The following is a 20,076-nucleotide window of genomic DNA, read 5'->3' on the forward strand; positions in this document are numbered from 1 at the left end:
GGAATGGAAGGGTGAAGAAGCCAGAATAAGAAGGTGGGGAAAAGGAAGCGGTACAAGCTGGCAGGTGATAGGTGAAACCAAGTGAGGTGAGGCCCAGAGGAGTGTTGTAGGACAGGGACACCTTGGAGAACAAGTACAGAATTCCCAGAGAGCAGAGTTGCAGGGGCAGACAGGGTGATGAAGAAGGGTTTTGGAATGCTGGCCTTTGTCAGTCAGGGCACTGAGTATCAAGGTTGGGAGATTATGGTGCAGGATGCTAGTGAGGCTCCACTTGGAGTATCCTGTTCGGTTTTGGTCACTCTGCTATAGGAAAGATGCCATTCAACTGGAAAGAATGCAAAGGAGTTTTACAAGAATGCTACCGGAATTTGAAGGACTGAGTTATATCAAGAGTTTGGCAGGTTATGACTTGATTCTGTAGCGTTAAGGAGATTGAGATATATTATTTATTTAATTTTACCTATTGAGATACGGTGTGGAAAAGGCCCTTCTGGCCTTTCGAGCCATATCGCCCAACAATCCCTGGATTTATTCCTCGCCTAATCATGGGACAGTTTACAATGACTAATTAACCTATCAAATGGTATGCCTTTTGACTGTGCAAGGAAACCGGGAGCATCTGGAGGAAACCCCTGCATTCACGGGTAGGAGAAAGTACATACTCCTTACTGGCAGTGGTGGGAATTGAACCTGTGTCTCCTGTACTGTAAAGTGTTGTGCTAACCACTACACCACCGTTAGGCATGTATAAAATCAAGAGGGGCATAGATGGGGTGAATGCACTGAGTCTTTTTCCCAGAATGTCTTGAACCAGAGAGCACAAACTTAATGCGAGACAGAAAAGATTTTTTGATGAACTTGAGGGGAGGCTTTTTTTTTAACACAAAGGGTAGTATTTACAATATGTGGAATGAACTGCCAGAGGATGTGGTTGAGGCAGGTAGAATAACAACTTTTTTAAAAGACAGTTGGCCAAGTACATGGATTAGAGATGTTTGGAATGTCACAGACCAAATGCCTGCAAATGGGACTGGCTTGAATGAAGCATTTTTTGTGGGAATGGATCAGTAGGGCCGAAGGGCCAGCTTCCTTTGCTGTATGACTGTGTGTGTAGTTTCGGTCTCCTTACCCCACTTGCCACAGAGGGAGCATTGGACTAATATCTGGGCTGGTAGAGCTGCCCTCCGTCCGTTGTGTGCTGTGTTGTCCGACGTGGGCGATGACGGTCTTTCCATGACTATGATTGTTCTTGGCAAATTTCTACAGGATCGGAATGCCATTGCTTTCTTCTGGGCAGTGTCTTTACCAGGCTGTTGACCCCAGCCATCATCAGTACTGTCTGCCTGGGATAGTGGTTGCATAACCAGAATTTGTGATCTGACCATCCACCTCCTGCACCGTGTTGGGGTCGGGACGCTACACCTTGGCCAAGGGTGACCTGCAGGAGAGAAGGAAGCGCTTACACCTGCTTTGGCAGGGACGTATCTCCACGCCGCCACTGTCATACAAGTCAAAATTAGTTAGAATTCACCAGCGTTTGGAAGAAGGGGTGGTTGTGAATTGAAACTTACCAAATTTTGACAGGGTTAGACAAGCCATACAGGGGGAGGGTGCCTCTCCGGGCTGTCGGGCCTAGAATGAGAGATCACAGTCTCGGGTAACGGGGGAAGAGCTAGGGATGAGTTAAGGACGATTTGTTTCTCACTCGGGTGACAACTCGGGATGTACCAGCTGCCACAGAAGTCTGTGAACGTCAGCTGCTAAAGCGAAGACTTAAAGGCCAGAGAACATGGAAATATGATGTTGAGATAGATGCTTGGACAGGAATGATAGAACTGGACAGAGGGGCCGAGTGGCCTACCCTGCCTTCTATATTTTACGTGTTCTCCGCTTGTTGTCGTTTCGTTTCTATTGATTAACATTGTGATACATTCAGGCCGCGTCCCACACCAATCATGTTCCACAGACTTGGAGCTGATTCCTGTTTATAAGTTGTCTCACAAACCCCATCCCCCGGGATGCTCCCGGAATGGAAACAGGGACATAGGAAGGAGGGAAATTGCTCAGCTCCTAGCCTGTTTCATATTCACCAGCCGCCTCACCTTACCCCGCCCCCCTGACTCGGCAGCTGATCCACTCAGGTCCTGTCAACGAGTTGGGTTTACTGAGCGATTCGGGCGGCTCCGATCTTTCTCCGCGGGTCTCTTGACTGACTGTCTCAGCTGGGGAGAGACGCGTGGATCCTGACTGTGGCCCCGTCCAGACAGAGCGACTCAACATGGCTAGCCTGTCTGTTGTGTGGCCGCGTCCCGGACTCCTCCGGCTCGCAGTCCTCCTGCAAGTCGTCTGCTTGTGTTCAGCCCAAGTAAGTTCGGGGAAGGGTGGAAACGGGCACTCGCTTGCTGGGTAGCGGGACCTGCATTCGCCGAGTTGTTTGCCTAGGGTGGCAGTTTATTTTTGGGTGAAAAGTATTCAGAATAACGAGTTAAATTCCACTTTCTCCGCAGTCCCCAGAGTTTGTTTGTCTGCCTTTCCCTTAGCCTCGTCCCTTCCCTTCGGGTTGTGTGTGGGTAACCAGTCACAGATAGAACCAGTCTTTGACTGCCAGCGAGAGGCACTCTCCAAACTTACAGTGGCAATTTGTCCCAATTAACGACAGCAGAGCCATTGCCCGGTCGGTTAAAAGAACAGTCAGCCTCAATGGATCAGTAACCTTCATGGGATATACCGGCTCCGGAGTGGGCTTCCAGGGGTAGCTCCTGAACTCCCCCCGCTTCAGCATTGGCCTGAATGAAGAATAGCCGGGGGATGCTGAACTCCATCCCGTTGATCTGGATCCTCCTGTGCGTGTGCGGGTCTGTGGGGTGCGGAACACTGGTGTATCAGTCATTTGATTGCGTTCACTACTCGCGGGTACCTCCACGGACAAAGACCAGGGTTACTACAAAGACTCACGCTCACGGACACCGCACTAAGGTAGCCAGCATCTCTGACTGCCGTGGTCTCGGGAGATTCAGCGCGATGCCCCTTTACCGTACTCCTGCCCCATGTATAAAAGATTTTAAAATATCATTTAATTAATATAACGGACACACCACACTGTTGCGCCATTTCTTGTTCCAAATGTTCTTCTCCGTCGCTTAATCTTCTCTCTTTCCTTGGACAGGTTTCGATATGGGAAGAAGGTGAGCTGGGCTCTCCGGGCCCGGCTGGGATTCCTGGAGCAGACGGGATAGATGTGAGTTGTGGAAGTGTTTCCAGTAGTTTGTGTACAGTCTCACAAAGAGCCGCATTGTCCCAGGTGCCAGACCGCGGAGCCTGCACTGACATCGGCGGCCGGCAGGGGCGCCTCCGGCCGGCTCCGGGACATTCCGGTATATTCCTTATCCCGGGGGTGGGTGGGGGGTGTCGGCGGCAGTTAATTGACTAAGTGCACCACTTAAATCTGTTTTACTATGGATATTCAGGGTCCGTCTTTCCTAAGTATGGTCTGTTTCAATGGAAGCCCGGGAAGTAGGAGTCGCGTAGATTGATGTTGCGAAAGTTCTGTAAACCGGGGTTATTAATGTAAATTATAAAACAGACCGATTAAACCGGTTTAAGGTACAAACGAGCAGTTTAAATGACGGCGACAGGAGAAAACGACGGAGTATTGCAGTGTGAACACGAGTTTAAAGCTGCTGTCTAGTTGTAACTGAACAGGTCTCCAACTTCTAGCGTCCCTCGGTGACCGCTAAAACACCCGAGACAGTCAATCAGTCGAGTTTATTGTCAACACGGTGAGGTTCGAGCACAATAAAAACAAACTTGTGGCGGCTGTAGCATGGGCACGTAGGTCCCGACAACACGCAGAGCACAAGTTATGCCGAAGCTCCACTTGACACCTGCTATTCGAAAGCGAAGTGCGGGAGGTGGTCCGCAGTGTTCTGTGGCCGAGGGAGGACTGCGGATCGGTTTAAGCGCCGGATGGTTGTTGGAAGGCGGCTGTTCCCGGACCCGGCTCTGTGGCATTTCAGATTCTGTATCTACAGCCCGACGGCGGCGATGTCTGGCTGGAGAGTTTTTGGTTCTTCAGCTGTTACTGAACGAACCTTTTCCGCTGCCCCGATCCCTGAACGTTTTTTTTTGTCTTTTCAGGGGGAACCTGGGCTCATCGGCCCCCCTGGACCACCAGTAAGTGACTCACTTTAATCCACAGCTAACATCTCCGGAGAAAGACTATTACCATGTTTCTGCTAAAGCAAAAACACTAACAGGAATGCCAATTCTCCCTGCATTTAGGGGCCTAAAGGGGAAATGGGAGCCCCTGGACCAGATGGACTGGAAGGTGACCCAGGATATGATGTAAGTACCTTTGAAGAGTGCTGTTGGAAATGTTTGCTGTGCAGGGCGGTGGCAGTTGTGAATGGCTGCGAAGGGGGTGGGTCGAACATTTTAAATGTCTTATGTATTTCAGTCTTTGCCCCTGGTCTCCTTCTTTTGAAGACACCAGAATTGCAAATTTTTTGAACATGGAGACAATCACATCTCTTGGATTATAAATTCAATCTGTTTAATAATTTTGCCTAAAGATTGATATTCCTGTATGCAATGCCTGAGAATTTATACTGCAGATGTTCCAAAAATTGGATAGAAATTGGATTTATATTGGTCGAATGAATCGAGAATCTACATGTATCGGGGACTTGACACAGAAGAGATTCTGAAGTTGATGGAAATCCTGAGTGACACAAACAAAATGCTGGAGGAAATCAGCAGGTCAGGCAGCATCTATGGAGGAGAATAAGCAATCGATTATTTGGGCTGAGACCTTTCATCAGGACTTACACTGTGTACAGCCAGTGAGACAAGTACACCCTTGCACTGGGGACAGCCAGTGAGTTGACAACATATTGACGGCTCATTTTTACTGAGAACTTGCACCATGTACGGTCAATGAATTGTCAGCCAGTGTACTATGAGCCTGCACTGTGTCTGGGACATATACTGATGAAATGAACTCTCAACACCCAGGAGCTGAAACCGTGTACTGTGTATACTTTGAACTGTGTAATGTACATCTGGTAAGCCGAGACTGTGTATGTATTCCATGCCACGAGAGCCTACACGCTACACATCTTGGAGGTGGAGATGCTGATTTGTATAAATCCAGTGAGCAGAGAACCATGTGCAGCCGATATATCTAGAATCCCTAACTGGGTAAATCAGAGGAGCTGAGAAACTACAGTGTATATTTCTTGACCTGAGAACTGGACTGTGTACATTCAGTGAATTGAAAACCATGGCTGAGTACACTTTTCTGAGAATCTGATTCTACATCAATGTACTAGGATTGGAAATATGCATTATATGTATTCAGTGGGCTGAGGACCTGCACTGTTGTATTCATCAAGTACCAAGAAACTGCACTGTGTACATCCAATGACCTAAAAGCCTACAGTATGTACATCCAATAAGCTGCAGATCCATGGTGGATACATCCAATAAGCTGCAAGCCCCTGGCATTGTACATCCAATAAGCTGCAGGTCCATGGGGCATACATCCAATAAGCTGCAAGCCCCTGGCATTGTACATCCAATAAGCTGCAGGTCCATGGGGCATACATCCAATAAGCTGCAAGCCCCTGGCATTGTACATCCAATAAGCTGCAGGTCCATGGGGCATACATCCAATAAGCTGCAAGTTACAGTATGTCCATTCAACATAAACAGGATAAGCATGTTCAATATATCAGAATCGTAACTGCCAATGTCTAGTGCACTGGGAAACAAAGCAGTATGCACTCAATGTACAATGGTTTGAACTGTGTACTATACAGTACATCCAATATAATGAGAACCTGAAAAATGTCCCCTCTGTACTGGGGACGACAATCTGCAACTGTGTTCTCTACACTCCGTGAACAAATTACATGATAGGTGCTGTCCTTTCCCAGGTACCAATGAGAAAGCATCTTCAGATGTGGCAAACTGAAAGTGCCAACATGTTTGCTGCTGTTCGGTGCCCGTTCCGGACTGAGTTGAAAGATGCTGTGTCACTGTAGTTTTTACATTTGATGCTGTAGCATTGTACAGACAGATTTGAATCTTCTCAGTGCTAGAGGTTTTTAGGGAAAACACTACAACAGTCAGCTTGCTTGTCTGCAACCACCAGGAGCTCATGCAAAACTGGTCATTGAATTTCACTCAGTACTGAGGAGGCTTGTGGCAGGTTCACTTTACAGACTAGATTAGCATTGTGCCCCATTATATTCCATGTGGAATTTACAACATTGAAGAATAATGAAATACAAACAGAGAGCGCAAAAAAGACTCATCAGGCCAGGCAGCGTCTGGAACAAGGGGAATAGAATTAAGGATTCAGACCGATGCCCTTCATCAGAATTGAGAAGCATTGGTGTGTTTTAAGTTGCAGTGAAAGGGGAGAGGTGAAATATGGGAATGGCTGTGATAGGGTACAAAGCAAGAGATGCTGAATGATATAAGTGGAGATGGTGCCAGCTCGAAGGGGTTGGTGAAAACACCCCCACTGCAGGTGGTCTGTCTGTAGGCGGGGTAAACAGAAAGAGATGAATGAAAATGGTTAAGGTGGAGAAGAAAGATAAAAGATACAAATTCTGGAGCAGTGAGATATAAAACAGTAGAAAACCAAAGCACTGCTAACACTGGTGATCTAAATTAAATAGTGAAATTTCATCAGGCTGGCCAACATCTGTGCAACGAGAGAAACCGGTTAATGGCCTTTCATCCAGACTGACTGGTTCTGATACAAGCTGGAAAGGTTGATGATTTGAAGCTGAATTCAGCAGTGAGTTCTGAGGACTGCAATGTGTCAAGTTGGAAGATGAGATGTTATTCCTCCAGTTTATTTTGGGGTTTGTTGGGACAACATAAAAAGTCAAAGTGAGATTGGGATAGAGAGTGAAATGGATAAATGGACAGTCAGTGTTACCTGGATGAAGGTGGCTTTTCCGTTGCTGAGGTCATCCTGTCATAAGTCCTGACGGCAAGATGGATGAATTGTTTCATCTGGGAGGTAGTCTGGGCCCTGAGTGTTGGCAATGGAAGTGGTAGAAGGGCAGGTGCTGCATCTCCTGTAGTTGTAACGGGAAGGTGCAGGGAAGAGGGGAGTGGTTCCTGGTGCAAATGGAAAAATGAACCAGGAACTCATGGAGAATGTTGGAAGTGGGGAAGCGGTGGTGGCATCATGTGGAAAGTGCTGGGAATTACAAAGGGCAAGTGGTGGAAGGTGGACTGGAATGACGTGAGGAAGCCTATCGCTGCTCTGAAAGGGTTGGATCATAGAAAGATGCAGTTGAGAATCCTATCATCCAAGGGGAGGGTTAGAAAATAGGAAGCCAGCTCAGAGTAGTGGTGTTGAAGGGGTTACTATCAGAGCAAGAGTAGCAGGATTCAGGGAACTGGAAGAATGGAAAGGAGTCCTCACACAAAGGAAGGTGTGAGAAATGTAGTCAAGATAGCTTTGGAGTGTGTGTGAGGTTGCTATGAGGTATTGCAGACAGACAGTGTGTGCACTGTGCTATAGTGAAGTTAAAACTGAGATGGTGTGAGTATTTTGGGTCCCTTTAACCATTTAATTCATGACTATAACTGGAAGCCCATTCAGACTCAGGCACATCAATATATATGAGCTTTTTGGATTGTAGAATATATATTCAGGGCCACGATGAAGGCGCATGGGAGTGAGGCAAGCTGTTTCAGAAGGTCACCATGGGTGCTTTGAAATGTTTTCCTCTGATACAAATAAAAATGAGTGGGTTTGATTTCATCGCAACATCTTGCTAAAGCAATGCTTATCACGTGTGTTCATGTGGCAGGAAGGAAGCCAACACCGATAAAGGGGCAGGAGTGACCAGCAACATGGCTTCAAACCTGGAAAGTTCACGGAGAATGCATTATTTTACCATGCCTCCACATTCCCACTATCTATAAACAGAGGTTTTCTTCTTTTGAGAAAAGATAGAGCACCACAGTACAGTACAGGACTTTCAGCCCATGATGTTGTGCCAATTTATAACCCTTTTCTCTCCATTGCCCTCCATTTTTCTATCATTCATGTGTCTATCTAAGAGTTTCTGAAATGTCCCTAATACATCTCTCTCAACTATCAACCCTAGTAGAGCATTCCAAGCATCCACCACTCTGTGTTTTAAAAAAATATCTCTGACATTCATTCCCTCTAAACTTTCCTCCAATCACCTGAAAATTATGCTCCCTTGTATTAGCCATTTCTGACCTAGGAAAAAAATCTGTAGCTGTCCACTCAATCAATTAGAGATTAACTTAAGCCAGGGAAGGAAGTCACTCCAGTATCTCCTGCCACTGAAATCCTTCCAATAATATAATGGAATTCCAGAGTCATCAACAAATCTATTAAACAAAAGTCAATAATTTTTGAGCACTGCGTTTGACCATTAAGAACCCAATAACAGACTCGTGGATTGTGTAGTTGGAGTGGATTTATAGCATTAGAATGCACTTTTAATGTGCATGAAACAAGAAATACAGGAAATTCTCAACAGATCAGGAAACACTTGTAAAGAAGGATCAAAGAGGAGAGAAACAGAAGGAATGTTTCAGGTTGATAACTTGAGTTTTGACAAAGTTGAACACCCTGACCCATTAATTCTGTTCCTCCCTACAGTTGCTGCCTGACCTGCCGAGCATCTGCAGAAATTCCCCTTTGTAGCGCATGTTTCTTCACCGGATTTTTGGATGACCCTTCTTAATTCCTAGTTTCATGATCATAACGACGGGTCACAGACCTGATCTCAAGCATAATACCTGTCAGTAGGATTGAATTTCAAATTCAAAGTAAAGTTTGTTGTCTCACGCACAATTACGTGTCTGCACAGGTGCAATGAAAAGGTTACTTGCAGCACAGGCACATCATGTTACAAAAGCAGCATTCACAGGCAAAATATAAATTATATACAATTTTTACAGAGAGACCACATAGAGCAAAAAAAGAACTAAGTACATTTCTGCACAATGTGATCAATTACTGCAAAGAGCATTTATTGATCAGTAAAAGGACTTTGGATGGATAATTAAGTTGTGTAAGCTGGCTGGAGACTGCTCCTTCATTTATGAGATCTGACCTTAGGCATGCCCAAAATTACAGGATAGAAATTTCTGTTTTAAGAATATCAAAGAAAGCTGGTAATCCAGTTCAGGCCACCACAGGTTTGGAGCTTTCCTGGCAGAAAATGCAATTTTGAACGGAATTTGTTTCCTTTAGTTACTCTTTCAGAGAGTGTGGATGTTACTGGTGATGCCTGTTCATTGTCTATCACCAATTGTCCCTGAGCTCAGCAGGCATTTAAGGGTCGGTCACACCCAGAATGGGTGAGGGTGATGGATTTCTCTCCCCCAAAGATACTGGAGAACAAACTGGTAGGTTTATGGCTACCAATACTAAGAATAACAGTGCTAAAAATGTAGATTCCACTTTCATTTAATTACCTCATTGTAGATTTTCCATTTTTGAACACTTGCTTCTGGATCAATGACTGGAATTCCATTTACTGGTCTAGTTAATTACCACTGCACCCCAAATGTGAGGACTTGACTGGAGTGATGGGAATAATAAAGTAAGATGTGAAAAGAATGTTGGGCTGGAGAACTTGGAATTCCAGTAGAATGTGAGGAAAGTTTATGTTCAGGTACATCATTAGGATGACGCAAGTTCTAGGAGCTGGGATGAGATATACTTTAAGAAGATATTGTCAAATCTATCTGATTAATTAATGCTTGTGTCAAAACTCTTACCTTTTTTGTTCTCTATCTCACAGGGTTTGGAAGGTCCAAATGGAGAGCCGGGTATTCCTGGAAGGCCTGGTCCCAAGGTAATACGATGCATTTTATATTGTGAGAAAGCAACTTTGAAATATCTTGATGCAGGCTTTTGAGGTGATGGTCTTTCACAGGCATGGGTATTGATGTTGGTTCAGGATTGCCATCTGTACCAAGATACAGTGAAAAGCTTGTCTTGCATATTGTTCCTACAGATCATTTCATTTCAACAGTGCATTGAGATAAAACAGTAGCAATGCAGAATAAAGTGTAAATGCCACAGTGAAAGGACAGGTAAAAAATAATGTGCAAGGTCATAACTAGGTTATGTATCGGAGCTCATGAGTCTAACTTCTTGTACAAGATGTTTGTTCAAAATTCTGATAGCAGTGGAATAGAAGCTGTCCTTGAGCCTGGTGGTATGTGCACTCAGGCTATTGTATCTTCTGCCTGGTGGGAGAGAGGAGAAGAGAGGACATCTGGGGTGGGTGTGCCCTTTCATTATTCTGGCCGTTTTACCGAGGCAGCAAGGAATATGGACGATGTCCATAGAGAGAAGGCTAATTAGTGCACCACAACAGGAGTGTAAGGAGAGGAGGATTGTATCGAAGACTTGTGCTATGAATGGTGGAAACACCAGGGAGATGTGACCCCCTATAGTGCGTAAATATACTGATAAAGCACATGTGTGGGAGTGTGTGAACTTAAAGCCCTCAAATTTAAAGTCCTGTGTACACATCTAATGTCTCGATTAATTTTGCTCATAACTGCCCAGAGTTAATAGTCTGTTGATGTGGTTGGAGTCTTTCCTCCTGTCTTCTCTCATTTGTGTGCAGAGCCCTTCTTCCTCAAGGTTCTTCTCTGTCTGTAATCCTGAAAGCTGCTGGGCAGGCTCTGGTCACCAGTTGTGCCATTCTGCCATTGGCAGTGACACTGAAGGGCCAGTGTCATCAGCTTTTCTGTCAGTGACCAGTGATGTTCTGCAGGGGTCAGTGTTGGGCTCCTATCTTTCACACGATATGTTAATGATCTGGATGATGGGATTGAAGGCTTTGCAGCCATGTTTGAGAATGATAGAAAGACAGGTGGAGGGGCAGATAGAGTTGAGGAAGCAGGGACTTGGATGGATTGGAGAATGGGTAAAGAAGTGGCAGATGGAATATAGTGTAGGGGAGTGCATGGTCATACACTTTGGTAGAAGGAATAAAGGTGTAGAGTACACTGAGTGGCCACTTTATTATGTACACCTGCTTGCTAATACAAATATCTAATCAGCCAATCATGTGGCAGCATCTCAATGCATAAAACCATGCAGACATGGTCAAGAGGGTCAGTTGTTGTTCAGATCAAACAGCAGAATGGGGAAGAAATGTGATCTAAGTAACATTGACCGTGGAATGATTGTTGATGCCAGGTGGGATAGTTTGAGTATCTCAGAAACTACTGATCTCTTTGGATTTTCATGCAAACAGTCTCTAGAGTTTACAGGGAATGGGGTAAAGAAGAAAAAAGAAAACCCAGTGAGCGGCAGTTGGGTGCGTAAAAATGTCTTGTTAATGAGAGAGGTCAGAGGAGAATGGCCAGACTGGCTCAAGCTGACAGGAAAGCAACAGTGACTGAAATAACCGCATGTTACAACAGTGGTGTGCAGAAGGGCACTTCTGAATGCACATCACATGGAACCTTGTGGTGGGTGGGCTACAGCAGCAGAAAACCACAAACAGGAGGCAACTTATAAAGTGGCCACCATGTGTATTTTCTAAATAGGGCGCTAATTCAGAAATCAGAGATTCAAAGAGACCTAGTAGTCCTGGTGCAGGATTCCCTAAAGATTAACTTGCAAGTTGAGTCAATAGAGCAGAAAGCAAATGCAATGTTAGCATTTATTTTGAGGGGGTTGGGATATAAAAGTGCGGTGTTATGCTGAGACTTTAAAGGCAGTGGTCAGTCTGTATTTGGCGCATTATGAGCAGTTTTAGGTCCAATATCTATGAAGGGATGTTTTGGCATTGGAGTGTCCAGAGATGTTATGAGAATGACCTGGGAATGTAAGAGTTAACATATGTGGAGCGTTTGATAGTTCTAGGCCTTTACTCATGGGCGATTGGAAGAATGAGAGGGGAATCTCATTGAATCCTACCAAATATCTAAAGGCCTTGATAGAGTGGATGTGGAGAGGATGTTTCCAATAGTGGAAGAGACTAGGAGCAAAGGGCACAGCCTCAGGATCAAAGTACACCCCTGTAAAACAGATGAAGAGGAATCTCCTTATCCAGAGGAGGTGAATCTGTGGAATTCATTGCTACAGACGGCTATATGAGCCAAGTCACTGGATATATTTAAAGTCTAGATTGATAGGCTCTTGATTAGTAAGGGGGGCAAAAGTCAGAGGGAAAACGCAGGAGAATACATTTGAAAGGGAAAATAAATTAGCCATGATTGAATGGCGGAGCAGACTCAATGAGCCAAATGGCCTTATTCTTATGGTCTTATTGTCATAAGGTCTTTTACCCAGAGCGGTGATTGCTCATTCCAGAGGATAATTTGAGGGAGATGTCAGAGAAAGGTTTGGTACATAGAGAGTGGTAAATGTGTGGAATACACTGTCAGGGGTGGTGGTAGGGCTGATACATGAGAGACATTGATGATACTCTTAGGTAGGCACATGGATGAAAGAAAAATGGGGAGGTACGGGCTTTGTAGGGGGGAAGGTTTAAATTGAACGTGTAGTATATTAGAACATTGGCACAGTGTTTGCTGAAGAGCTCATACTGTGCTGTAGTGTTCTCTATTCTATGTTATAGGTTGGCTATTCTTTCTAAGATTATCCCTTATAATCTTATACACCACCATCAAGTCACCTCTCATTCTCTATTGTTCCAAAGAAAAAAGCCCTAGTTCACGCAACACTTCCTCATAAGACGTGTTGTCCAATCAAGGCATCATCCTGCTAAATCTTTTCTGTCCCTTCTCTGAAGTTTTCACATCTTTCCTATAATGAGGTGAACAGAAATTATCACAATACTCCAAAGTGTGTACTCCCCTTGACTACTACCATTAAAGAGGCATACCTGGGACAGAGCTGGTCAGGAGTCTAGAAGTGGCTGCTTTCTCCTTTTGTTCCTCTTTTCTGGGGCTTTGTCATCCATATAAAACATTCTACAAATTTTAGATGTCAACCTTTTGGGTGTTTATCCTATTCCAACAGAGTCTCTTTGACAGTGGAGTTAATGTAGAGTTATAATAGCACTCTCAATAGTTAATTCATTGCATCAATAACTTCCTTTCTAGTGTTGGAATCTCACCCTGTCTAGTTATAGAGAGGCTCTGTAGGGAAATGAAATCTATGCTGAGTCAGGTGGGGAAGGGGAAGCAGAAGAAACATCTTGCCTCAGCAGTTTGGTGAGAAATCCATATGTAGGTGTTACAAGAGATGAGAGGATGGCGTAGAGCTGTGGGTTGGTAGTGAGGGACAAAAGTGGGAAACTTCCTGTCACATTGAAAAAATTATAATAAATTTACCATAAAACTGGAAATGTCAGATATTGTCTGATGGAAACAATGAATGATGGACAACTTTATACAATGTTTCCATGTTAAATGAGATGGCCTTCTTTCTCCCTGGTTATGTTCATACCCAATGTTTAGTAGGAAAGGGTCGTTTGGTTGTTTCTCCCTGGTTTATGTTCATACCCATTGTTCAATAGGGAAGGGTCGTGTGGTGTCTGTGGGTTCTTCAGTGTTGCTGCTTCAGAGGGAAAGCTGTATATTAACAATCTATTATGGAAGGCAGTCAAGTCTCAGCTAGCAGCAATGTCTTGTCTAACAACGATCGAAAATTACAGTATATGTACACACTGACACACTGTCACACTGACTTACACTATACAGACTCTCTTTAAACTATGTAGTAAACTGAATGAACCATCAACCATTTACATACCCTATACACAAAATTATACAATCAGTTAATTATACTTAATGTATCAACATGTACAAGTTAGTTATTTATAAAAGTACATAACAAGTTATCACCTGTAAACATGAAAGTATGCATATAAAACTTACCACAGGGTGAATTATTCTTATCACAAACAGTTGTAGTTACAGCTGTACATTTTATTTGATACATTTCTGGATATTATGTACTCAAGCACAACAAGATCTACTATGGTTTTGCCTTGCACTCTCCATCTTTGTCCCTCTGCTATAACACTGTCTGACAGCCTGACTCCCATTCTGACTTCTCTTCCTCTGTTGTCTCTTTTGAAATTGAAAACTCATCTCTTTTGACCTCTGCTCTTTGGATCTTCCTCAGTGCTCTTCACCCTGCCAGATATTATCGGCTTTCCACATTCAGCTACATCTTGTTGGAAAGTCCCATCCTTGTGGCATTTCTACTTGGATTCTTGGAGTTTTAGGACTTCTGCCATACTGCAGTACAGCCCTGTTAAGACCCATACATCACTTCTGCCAACTACAAAGTTCTGGGGTTATGCAGCTTCATCTTCACCATTGCATATTTTGGTGCTGGGCTCAATCCATGTCATCCCATTACAGCAGCTTGCTTGTGGAATCCTGGATTGGCACAGCCTATGAACAAACCTTCTTATTCTATTCAAACCCTTGTACTCTGAGAGGATGCATCCCCTTGCCACATTACTTTCAGTACAGATAGCATTTATTGTTTTTACCAGCAGTTACTTTCTTCACCCTTCATGTAAAACACCCACTGCCCTGTGACATTGAAGCCTTTCAGCAAGGTCTCTGTCTTTTGCATTTATATGACCTTTATCTAAATTGATGAACTATTTTAGCATTTTAAGCACTTTCTCAATCACTTCAACATTTACATTTTCTGAATCAAGATAAGTTTATGCAGCCTATCCTGATGTCTTGATTCTCAAGAAAAAAAATTATCCTGCACAACACTACTCTATCTCTTCATCAGGCTATTCAGACACTTGAATTTGTGTAGAATATAACTATTGAAACAGAGCACAGTGGAAAACCATTTGGCCCATCCTGCCTGTACTGGCTCTTTGAAAGATTTTTCTACAATCAAACTCCATTGTGATGAGGCAAATGGAGAGAAAGTTGCTCAACCATACAGCACTGTGCAAAAGTCTTAGGCACATGCATATATAGTCACCAAATAACACTTAATACTACTGAGCTAACACAAAGCTAAATACAGAATTGAGAGAAGTGTTCGCAGGAGCATTAGCTATGATCTTTGAATCCTCTTTGGCTGTAAGGGAAGTGCTGGAGGACTGGAGAATGGCAAATGTAGTTACCTTGTTTAAAAAAGGTAACAGGGAGAAACCTGGGAACTATAGACCAGTGAGTCTTACGTCGGTGGTATGCAAACTATTGGAAAGGATTCTTAAGGATAGGATCTATGAGCATTTGGAGAAGTACAGTCTACTCATGGATAGTCAACATGGCTTTGTGAAGGGAAGATCGTGCCTCACGAGCCTGATTGAGTTTTTTGAAGAGGTAACAAAAAAAATTGATGAGGGTAGGGCAGTGGATGTGGTCTACGTGGACTTCAGCAAAGCATTTGACAAGGCCCCTCATGAGAGACTCATCCAGAAAGTCATGAGGCATGGGATAAGTGGAACGTTGGCTGTTTGGATAAAAAATTGGCTTAAAGGAAGAAAGCAGAGGGTAGTTGTGGAAGGAAAGTATTCTGCCTGGAGGTCAGTGACTAGTGGAGTGACTAGGGATCGGTCCTGGGACCCCTGCTATTTGTGATTTTTATAAATGACCTGGATGTAGAGGTAGAAGGATGTGTGAGTAAGTTAGCGGATGACACATAGATTGGAGGAGTTGTGGATGGAGCTGTAGGTTGTTGAAGGTTACAAGAGGATATAGACAGGCTGCAGAGTTGGGTAGAAAAATGGCAGATGGAGTTCAATCGGGACAAGTGTGAGATGATGCATTTTGCAAGGACAAACCAGAAGACTGAGTACAGGATTAATGGTCAGTTACTTAAGAGTGTGGATGAACAAAGGGACCTTGGGGTTCAAATCCATACATCCCCCAAGGTCGCTGCACAGGGTGATAGGGTAGTTAAGAAGGCCTATGGGATGCTGGGGTTCATTAACAGGGGGATTGAGTTCAAGAGTAGAGAGATCATGTTGCAACTCTACAAATCTCTGGTGAGACCGCACTTAGAGTATTGTATTCAATTCTGGTCATCTCATTATAGGAAGGATGTGGAAGCTATGGAGAAGGTGCAGAGGAGATTTACCAGGATGTTGCCTGGTTTGGAGAACAAGTCATATGAAGCAAGGTTAGCAGAGCTGGGACTTTTCTCTTTGGAACGTAGAAGAATGAGAAGGGACTTGATAGAGGTCTACAAGATTATGAGAGGCATAGATAGGGTGGACAGTCAGTACCTGTTTCCCAGGGCACCAATAGCAAACACCAGAGGGCATATGTACAAAATTAAGGGAGGAAATTTAGGGGAGACATCAGGGGTAAGTTTTTTACACAGAGGGTTGTGAGTGCCTGGAATGACTTGCCAGGGATGGTGGTGGAGGCTAAAACATTAGGAGTATTTAAGAGCCTCTTGGACAGGCACATGGATGAAAGAAAAATGGAGGGTTATGGGGTAGTGTGGGTTTAGTACTTCTTTTTAAGGATTATATGGGTAGGCACAAGATGGAGGGCTAAAGGGCCTGTACTGTGCTGTAGTGTTCTATGGTTCTATCTATTTCTGTTTCCCAACCACCTTCCTACTTTTAACCAATATACAATACTGTGCAAAAGCCTTAGGCACCCTAGTGATATACATGTGCCTAAGACTTTTGCACAGTACTGAATGCATATAAAGAGGGCTCAATATTTTTCCCTTTCAGATGGTCATACAATTTCCTTTTGCAACTTATCACTGAGTCTTCCTTTACTGCCTGAGTCTTTCGGTCAGGACATTGTTGAAAATAATAACATGACGTTAAATATTTCTCCTCTGCATTCCTCTTACTTTTTCAAAATGTGGAAAATTTGTTCTAACAGTAAAATTATGTTACTTATATCTTCCTCACTAGTAGAGTATTGGTCTTAATATCAACTATAGGGAGAAACAATATATTACTCCCTCTGGGTAGCAGGATCTAATGGGGAGGGCTGATCAATCCCGACCCGATTTCAATGAAAACAGACCAAACTCTGTTTTCAAGTATCTGATTGACTCTGACTGTCACACCCCGCTGGGGACAAATTCACTATAGTTTCTGTAAAAGTGCTTGGTGATTTCAGCCTGAATGTGCTGACATAGGTTTATGGTGTTGCCCCCTTGACCTGGAGTTTCCCGACAGAATTACCAACTTACTCATTTTTGTGCCACCTACTTGGCACTCCCAAGGTAAACCTGCCTTTACCATCAACTCCTTCATTATCTGGAAGCATCTGCCTAAATCTCTACTGCAAAATGTCCACCCTGAATTTGGTGCCAGAACTGAAAGGAATGTAATACTTCAGGTGGGATCTGTATCTCTCAGATGCAGCTTTCTCATTTCTGTTAAAGGTGGAAGCAGGAAAGGTTAGCATTGGCAAATACTTTTGCACTAAGTGCATTGCCTCTGTCTGCAGAGGCACGTTCCCCTGTGGGTGCAGACGTTGCCTCTACATCCAATGTGATAAATCTAGTGCCCAGTGTCAAAAATAAGACTGGAGTATGTTTCCTAGTGGGAACCCAAATCTCACTGAGTAGGGTTCCTCTCTACAATCCAGTCAATCACTACAGAAGGCTTATGAAAACATTGGATCAATCTCTTGAGAATTGAACTAAAACCCAGAGAGCAAGTGAAGACTGAGTTCTGCAGCAGAGAGGCAGGGCCAGTCCTGAGCTCAGTGTGGTATGCAGTTCCACGTGTGTGTTGGTCAATATTGAGTGGGGACTTTCAGACAGCCCGAGTTAAGTCTGGAATGTATCGCCTTCCTGTGTCGATGAAATGAGCATTGAGACTGAAGGCTTGTGTTTGTGTTTAAAGATCACATTAACCTTATGGTTAGTGCAGAAACTTTACACCCTGAAGCTCTTCCACTGGCAAAGTCTGAAAGAATTCGTTCATCACCCTTCCAGCCCGAGCAGGACTGGTTGAAATATATATATTGTTTGGCCTCAGTCTGTTATTTATGGGCAGAAAGGGAGTGGGAGAAGTTGTGGGAGTATGGTATGGCCGTGAATGGGGAGGAGTCAGCCCGCTGAGCAAAGTCTAATTGTATCACAGTGAATCGCAAGCTTACTACTTACTGCCAAGGCCGTCTCCTGACACAGGAATCAATACCAACTCATTCACAGTAGCTGGGAGGATTTATTGATTTTAATTAATAAAAAGTAAAGTTGTAAATCAATATTAGCATTTTCTTGCCTAATTGTTCTGCTAAGATGTTCCTGCAGGATGGCACAGTAGTGTAGTGGTTAGCATAAAGCTTTACAGTGCCGGAGAGCAGTGATCAGGTCTCAACTCCCATCACCGACTGTGAGGAATTTATAAGTTTTCTCGGTGCCTGTGCAGGCTTCCTCCAGGTGCTCAGATTTCCTCCAACGTTCCAAAAACCCATGGGTTTGGGTAAGCGAGCTGGTGCCTGAAGCATGGAGACGCTTGCGGGCTGCCCCCACATAGATTTGGCTTGTGTTGGTCGTTGGCATGAAATTATGCATTTCACTGTACTTTCAATGCTCTGATGTATATGTGAGAAAGCAAATCTTTAATCGTTAGTCATTGCCGGCTCTAGCTAGTTCTAGGCACCAGAACTCTGGGTCAGAAGGTCACAGGTTCAGGGGTGCTCTAGTGACTTGAGAACAAAGGGCTGGATTCTCAAGTTAATGACAACCACACTCATCTTTCAGACCCATTGCCCTAGAAACCGCTCAGCAGCTTTGGGATTTCTGAGCAGGAGTATGAGAAAATGGAAATCCCAGAGCTGCCTACAACACTTCACTACTGGATTCCTCACAGATCTCAACCCAGAGGGAATTCAGGCAATGTTTTTTTTTTGCACTTGGCAGAGAATAACACACCAGGTTCTCAGATAGTCTTCTCACTGTTTAAAAAAAACTAGTTTGGCCATGAATTTCAAAATTCTCCTTTAAATATTCCCAAGGATTTATTTAAAAATTGAGTTAGAATATTAATTTATATTTCATATTTATTTATATTTTTATAACATTTAAATATGCTTAGAAGTGTATGGAAGAGTTTCAGAACTTATACATTTTTTGATGTTTAATTATTTGTACTCCTTCTCAAGATCTTAGAAGATTTTGAATCTTTAGAAATGAATTAAAAGTTTGAGATTTACTTTAGGAGTATGAAATTACTGCCAGCAATATTTTTATACTTAGTTGTTCAGGCTAAGTTTATAGAATCAAATAAATTTTACAATGAAGATGTTTTTACACTGATTGAAGAGATCTCTCTAGCTTAATTCCTCCTCCCAGACCTGGGTCTGCCATGGCTCTCCAGGCACTGTTTAAGTGTGGTGAGTGTTTCTGCCTCCACTACTCTGTCAGAGTTCCTGACCATGACCAAACTCTGTGTAAAAGCAGTTTTTTTCCCTCATGTTTCTTCTAATCCTTCCACCGATTTGTGGCAAGGCTACTAAAATGGTCACCTGGATATTTCTCAGATGATGTCAGTGACTCTGTCTCTATCACCTTCTCCGGCAGTGTGGTCTAGGTACTCTCTGCTCTCTCAAATGCACTTCAAATCTCTTAATCTTTGCACTAAATCTACATCCTCTAGCTTTAGTCACTTCTGATAATGGGAAACGGTGTTTGCATTCTAACCTAACTATACCCTTCACTTTACATACCTCAGTCATGTCCCCTCTTTACCTGCTGTGCTCCAAGAAAAACAAATATACCTTTTACAGTCTCCTCAGAAATCAGAATTAGAATCACTCAGGTTTATTATTACCTGCATGTGTTGTGAAATTTGTTAACTTAGCAGCAGCAGTTCAATGTAATACATAATATAGAAGAAGAAAAATAATAATTATAATAATAAAACATAATTCAATTACGGTATATGTATACTGAATAGATTAAAATCATGCAAAGAAACAGAAATAACATATATTTAAAAAGTGAGGTAGTGTTCACGGGTTCAATGTCCTTTAGGAAATCGGATGGCAGAGGGGAAGAAACTGTTCCTGAATCACTGAGTGTGTGCCTTCAGGCTTCTGTACCTCCTACTTGATGGTAACAGTGAGAAAAGGGCATGCCCTGGGTGCTGGAGGTCTTTA

At 43.5% G+C, this 20,076-nt stretch overlaps 1 protein-coding gene across 1 annotated transcript in view; it reads left to right on the plus strand.

The window, feature by feature from the left end:
• The first annotated feature begins 2,112 nt into the window (after nt 1–2,112).
• col9a2 (procollagen, type IX, alpha 2) overlaps nt 2,113–20,076 on the plus strand; it is a 116,061-nt gene continuing 98,097 nt past the window's right edge. The window contains exons 1-5 of the mRNA XM_073034283.1: nt 2,113–2,365; nt 3,167–3,238; nt 4,138–4,173; nt 4,282–4,344; nt 9,816–9,869. Coding sequence (XP_072890384.1) covers nt 2,279–2,365; nt 3,167–3,238; nt 4,138–4,173; nt 4,282–4,344; nt 9,816–9,869 — 312 coding nt within the window. The 5' untranslated portion in view covers nt 2,113–2,278. The remainder of the gene's footprint in view (nt 2,366–3,166; nt 3,239–4,137; nt 4,174–4,281; nt 4,345–9,815; nt 9,870–20,076) is intronic.

Source organism: Hemitrygon akajei, chromosome 32 (genome assembly GCF_048418815.1).
Source record: "Hemitrygon akajei chromosome 32, sHemAka1.3, whole genome shotgun sequence".
Taxonomy (NCBI): domain Eukaryota; kingdom Metazoa; phylum Chordata; class Chondrichthyes; order Myliobatiformes; family Dasyatidae; genus Hemitrygon; species Hemitrygon akajei.